General features: G+C 38.2%; 2 protein-coding genes across 2 annotated transcripts in view; both read right to left on the minus strand.

Moving 5' to 3' along the window:
- Positions 1 to 6,593, minus strand: part of LOC134823555 (transcription factor E2F5-like) — a 36,627-nt gene that overhangs the window by 29,681 nt on the left and 353 nt on the right. The gene's annotated exons all lie outside the window — the stretch shown is intronic.
- On the minus strand, positions 837 to 6,113 carry LOC134823538 (uncharacterized). Its single transcript, XM_063835057.1, has 10 exons — positions 4,766 to 6,113; positions 4,301 to 4,570; positions 3,952 to 4,168; positions 3,665 to 3,771; positions 3,360 to 3,485; positions 3,055 to 3,194; positions 2,312 to 2,501; positions 2,033 to 2,134; positions 1,785 to 1,882; positions 837 to 1,657 (listed from the first exon to the last, which is right to left on the minus strand). Exons 1-10 carry the CDS (start codon positions 4,829 to 4,831, stop codon positions 1,039 to 1,041), a joined length of 1,935 nt encoding a protein of 644 aa, XP_063691127.1. The 5' UTR covers positions 4,832 to 6,113; the 3' UTR covers positions 837 to 1,038.

The raw sequence follows: 6,593 nt of genomic DNA on the forward strand, positions 1-6,593 counted from the left end.
GACACGCGCTGCATGCGCGTGCAGGTTAGGCAACGATATAAATAATAACGATATAACATATAAATAATAAACGATATAAATAATAAACGAGCTTGAAAGTTTACCATTAACTTCTACAAACTCAGCTCAGAGGCATAGCTAACAGCTAACGTAAAACGTTATTTCGTCGCCACTTGCGACTTGCGACCTCTAGCTCTATGAGTCTATTTTGTTTTTTCAAGCGACTTCAGCATTCAGACTTACTTGTATCACGTCGTGACCCTCATTGTCATTTCACTAATAGTAGGTGAAAGTCACGATACAGCCGCGCACTCGTGCGTAGCGGGCTTACGACGTGAGGCAAATACTTAAAGTTTAACTGCTTACGAATCAAATCAGATGGAAGTCCCCGTTATGGTTTCGGAGTGTTGAATCTTGACGAGAAACACTAAAATGGGCCCACCCGGCACCCCAGTGGTCTTTTATATTGGTTAGGGTAATAGGGAATCAAAGTAACGGGTGTTATTTGAAGTGGGCTATATTGACATGGGCTCGCTATCTAGACTGTTGACGTGTAGCTAGTTGAGTCTGGGATTCATGCTCCTGCTGTTTTATTTTGCTGCTATATCCAAACTCTCATTTCCGCCCAATTCTGGACCTTTGGGCGCGTGGAATTATTTATCATTTATAGGGATAGGGTGGTATCCGAGGTTGAACTTGAACTTGTGTATGGTGCGCGTCGACATGCATAGGTTGGAGGGTATTGCCCACCACGTGCCATGGTAAGGGAGTTCTAGAAGGATGGCTTGTGGTAGAGTTTTAGGAATGGGACATTAAACAACAATGAATAAACAATGTTATTAATGAATGGTAGAGGATTGAGAACATCGTCTGAAACGTCGCACACAACAAAATAGTAAGCACAATATCTATCATTAACATGATCATTTACGTGAAACCTTGAGCAAACGAAAAACGGATGTAAGAATTACATTCAAATACAAAATATGGACATTTACTGAAACACACCACTTTGGTTAAGTTTAATTTCCCTTTATTTCATTTCCCTTTATGTTTTTCCAGTTGAACGATGAGGTTTGCTTGTGGTTTGATGATAGCCAACATTGTGTCCTTAATCCCTTCGCTTCCTGAAGTAGAATCTTTCAACATAAGTTTGCCGATATCGTACAGTTTGGAGCTCAACGACTTGAACCTCGGATGATCAGGGGTGATCCCTTCGCTTGCTAAACATTCCGATATCACGGATTTCAACAGAGTCTTGTTTTTCTGCGATCTAGAGGGTTTTAACGTCCCACAAGTTTCTGAATTAGAACTGACACCCGAGGATTCTGGCTTAGCTTCAGACGAAGTTGGTGGTAACACTTCTGTAGATTTAGTGTTCCGACTTACAGAAACAATCGGAATCTGAGCAATGTTTTCAGACGATTTGGCGTGCCTGGGCTCAATTTTAACGCTAGAACTACACGAAGGTAAGTGAGATAAGCTTTTACTACGATCGAGGGTGGAAGCTTTACACTTTCCTTTACCGCTCACTGACTTTTCAGAGTTGTTGGAGCTTGTGCGGTAAAATCTGGAGTCTTTATTTGATTTACTGGTTGCTGATTTATATTCTCGTTTCTCTTCGGTGTTGTAGGGTGAGAGGCTGCAGTATGTTTCTCTGAAATTAGTTGATGTTAACTATCAACTTTCAATCTCGATATAATATCCAGTAATTCAATAAAAAGTTATCAATATTTTCCAGATCCACTTTTATGTGATGTCTCGGTTAAAGTATAAATCATTACCGATGGACGAATTTTCTCTGTAATTCCTGTATCCGCTCGTCTGAATCGTCGTGACAATTAAAATAGTTTATACCGTGAGTCTGTAAGTTCACTACATCCTGTAATTTTATTAACACCAGTTATTTAATATTCTTCAAGTAATGATATCAATCTAAGTATAACAAGTAATTAAGTTAAATCAGCCGAGAAGTTTCTCCGACTATATTTTAATACGTGGAACGTGGATAAATGTTGTTAACTAGACTCACTCTAAAGGGAAGCGAAGCAGTTCTTTGTTCGTGGAACTCTTCTCCTGAACTATCCTGGTTATCACTCTTGAACGAGCTGGGATCGTAGTTACTCAGGAAATCCTGAAAATAAAGTTATATAACGAACTATAGATTGAAACTATAGATCATGAAGAATCAAAACTTTATCTGTCCTCCAAAACTCCGCATATGATGTGAACAGAAAATGAACATAGAAAATTAAGATCCCCTGGAATGTGAAAATAAATATCCATGAGAAATAAATGTTACAGTTGGTACCATAGGAGAAGGAACTGAGGCGGCAGCTGGTGTGTTTCTAGGAGAAGGTATCCTGACTGGAAAACTTTTATCAGTCTTAGTGCTCTCAACGGCCGCCCTCTCGAAGAACTCCAGTAGCTTCTGCTCGTGACTCCAGTCTACACGTGGGTTCTGGTTTATAAATACTCCTCCTTTTTGGGTGCTAGGTGGTCTGAAGAGAACAGCTTAGTAATAGCTATCTTTAAACTAGTACCGACATCTTAATGTAGTCTGATTTATAAACACCATGCTGACTACAGAATGTGCAATATATGTAAAAATTCTCTGAGTTGCAATATTTCCACTCGATACATGTTGCGGCAACATGTGCATTTTATTTATTCGCATAATATGTATTACACTGAAGCTCAGAGGACATATAACATGCTAGATGCTGATGTCGATTACACGACATCTCAAACACTACTTACTGCAGCTAAAACACTACTTACTGCAGCTAAAACACTACTTACTGCAGCTAAAACACTACTTACTGCAGCTAAAACACTACTTACTGCAGCTAAAACACTACTTACTGCAGCTAAAACACTACTTACTGCAGCTAAAACACTACTTACTGCAGCTAAAACACTACTTACTGCAGCCAAAACACTACTTACTGCAGCTAAAACACTACTTACTGCAGCTAAAACACTACTTACTGCAGCTAAAACACTACTTACTGCAGCTAAAACACTACTTACTGCAGCTAAAACACTACTTACTGCAGCACGTCTCTGAAAGTGTAAAGTTTTCCCCTCCACAAGAGAACGTAAGGTCCCTGCGTGGTGTTAGCTGAGTTACCAATACTGCGAGTTTGCACTGCTCGTATCCACTCAGACTTCAACTTAATACCTTGTTCTCTCTGTGGATAACATGTATTAAGGGAACGTGTGATGTCTCTTTAATGTCATGAAATGACGAAACAAACCGTATGAGTGAAAATAAATAACATAAATCAGTGTTATTGAAGTGGACACTGTAAATTTTGCTAAATATTTTAACCACAAGTAACTTATTTTAAACAGACCTGGTAAGTAACTTTGCATAAAATTCCTCTGGTTGTGAGTGTAGCCAATCTCCGAGCGGTATCCATGGCAACCGTAGTAACGTCAACACACTCTTTTAGGATGTACAGTGGAACCGAATTTACAATCTGGAGAGGAAATATACCATTAATTTACAAGAGTTAACGGACCTACTAATTGTCAATGTATCGAGATACGGTTAAAATGTATACACTTTTAATGTGGTGTACAGGGTTAGTATTAAGAGATGATACAGAGATCTAGAATGGTGTAGTGACAAAGTCACGTGTTGATAATATCAAGTAACCTGTATAACAGAAAGGAGTGTAAGATTCCCGTTCGTTACAAAGTCCGTGTGTTTTCCCATCACAACAATTCCCGTTAGTGTCATGTCCACACTACTTTGCCCCGTTCCTGGTAACAAAATCATTAGCGAATTTGTAATTTAACATTAACCTGTCATTATAAACTGTCCAATGTACCCAGTGTAGTTATTTGATCCATTCTGTATTAAACAAAGTAAGTTTGAAATTGTTTTCTTTGTAAGATAAAACTACTTAAAACAAATGTTGGCCCCATAACTAGAGCACCCACCTCTGAAGTTGATGTCAGTAACCCAACAACACTTGCTGATGATCTTAGCCAAGTTGTGAACATCGCTCTTCAGGAGAACAGCAGCCTTCATTGCTTTAACCCAAGGACTGTGGTTAGTGTCCCTAGACTGGGACACTATGGACAGGTAACCATGATGACATTTAATGAATCTCATTAGACCACTGGCAAGGATTAGTGATGCCCCCGCTGTAGGGATCTGAAATAAAAAATTCATTAATTTAAGCGAAGTTTTTAAGCGTAGGTCACATAAAGTGGGCAGACTTAGGCCGAAAATTATAAATTAGCAATGAAACAATTACAGATAATTTAATATTCTTAAACATGTAACCTGTTCTGTGATCCACACTGCATGTATAACGTTATATTTAGGAATCTCGTCCAGCAAGTTATGAAGTGTTATCCCAACGTTATCAAGGGACCCAGCCCTAAGTTTCTCCTCATCAAACTTGAGTCCAGCTAGAGAGGTACTCCACGTGGTTTCCTGAGAGTTAGCTGGTCCGGGAGACTCAGTACCGCACCAGAGAGGTGCTTCTCCTGAACTTGTGATGATGCAACAAGGGATATCCCCACTCAAGTTAGCGTCAAATTGAGACAGCACCTGTAAGGGAAATAGCCGTTCATTTTAAGTTAATGTATATTCATGAGTCAATATACATACATATTCCAGGAATGTTATCTTCTACAATATTGTGGAGGCGTAAGCCGATTTAAATCTGAGTTGAACCGAAATTGAAAGACCAACAAAGATTAACAGAACGTTTATAATGATGGTTTCTTGAAATGATGGTAGTACCTGGGAGATGAACTCCTGAGATGTGTGGGGCCCTGTGAGGAAGAGAACGCATGAGCGGGCTGACATCCTACCTGAGTCAGTTGAAATTAGAAAGAAGTAAATACGAGCGATAACCTTATCAAGGGTCGATGTAAACTAATATCACAACACTTGCACAATAATATAATATATTAGGTATATACGGTATACATACTTTGCCGGCTTCAGTCGGTAAACTGAGTTTTTTGTTATTACGTAGAGGAAATCAGGTACAACACAACAAAACGTTTTAATCTACCAAGTATTTTGTCGATCATAACGGTCGTGCGAATAATGCTCACAATATGTAGACCTTAAACTTTTCCACATTTAATTCCGGTTGGGCGCGCGCGTCCGGCGATGCTCGGAAATATCATTTCCGACGAATTTCATTGAACGTGAAGACCTCCGACGCATGAAATCCAAATCGGGAGTTTAGAAGGCAAATCACAACGATTGGCGGCCTTTGGGAAGCCTAAAAGGGTTTCTAGGGTTTAGAGAGTAAACTGTGTGTGACCTTTGTGGTGCCAAAATGTATCCTAACTGAATTTGTTGGCAATGTTTTGCATGACATCACGATGTAATATATCAACATAATATAATCTAATAACTTTTATTATATAAAACCGGATAGTTTCAATGGTAATTTCTAACACAACATGAAGCCGAAGATAGCCGAAGATAGGCCCAAATTCTAGCTGTAACTGACGAAGGGATTAAGAGAATTCGTTTTGCTGCATTTTGCAAATCTGCCTAGTAATGACCTAATTAAGATACGATCTGATAGCGTTATGATCTAATTAGCCATCAGGCAGTGTCAAATAATGAGGTGCCCGCCCACTTGTTGACTATTGGGGATCAAGTATCAAGTGTACTGTCGATTATATTATGTGCAATTAAGCAACATTCCATGTAATGACTTCTACTTGATTAATGCTATTTTCCTACATGTTGGGTTGGTTATCTCCTGTTTATTCATAAGTCTTATCATTGGGTATAAAGTATATATCTTTAAAATACAAGTGTCAATCCGATTTAAAAAGGTCAAAATCGCTAATAATATCAATAAAAATATGTATCTGAGTAAAACATCTTTGAAAAATTCGGTGTTTTAATTCTAATAAACTCAGTAACCCCAGTAACTCGGATAATCATTAGAAGGGATGTTTGGAATGAAGTAAGTTAATAATCTCCACGTAATCCGGCATGTTATCAGGTTCCAATAGACTGTGTCTTATCAGGAAGTCAATAACAACTCCAGCACAGTTTGTTTTAAATTTATCCGTTATAACTACTTCCTTCAGCTCATCTATCGTCATCAGCTCAAATCCTGAAATAGAAAGCTCTTATTTGTTTTCCCACAACGTCTTCATAGAATCAGTCACTCAGACACTGGTACAGAAATGAGATTTTCTTTGCAACTGTCCATGTCAGTTGAGTAGACGGATATTTGTAGAGTTTATAAATCAAAACCAAAATCGAATGACGAGTTGTTAATATCAAGATTAACACACAATAGTACAGTGTACATTTACACTAAAACTTGCGTGTAATATGTACATTTTACAGTTAACACCAAAACATATACATATCCCTTTCACCGTTAATTTAACATACAGCATTACACTTATTAAAGAACACATTCTGTTAAGGAGCTAGTTATGAACGGATTTTAGCAAGTATCAGAAATGATAGAGAACATCTTTCCGTCATAGATTTTAACGCAAGAAAATCCGTACATATGCGAAGATAGAAATGTTTCAAAATATTAAAGATGCATGCAGTAAAATATAAAGTATATACTGTATAT

This window comes from Bolinopsis microptera, chromosome 1 (genome assembly GCF_026151205.1).
Source record: "Bolinopsis microptera isolate Bmic1 chromosome 1, MBARI_Bmic_1.0, whole genome shotgun sequence".
Taxonomy (NCBI): Eukaryota; Metazoa; Ctenophora; class Tentaculata; order Lobata; family Bolinopsidae; genus Bolinopsis; species Bolinopsis microptera.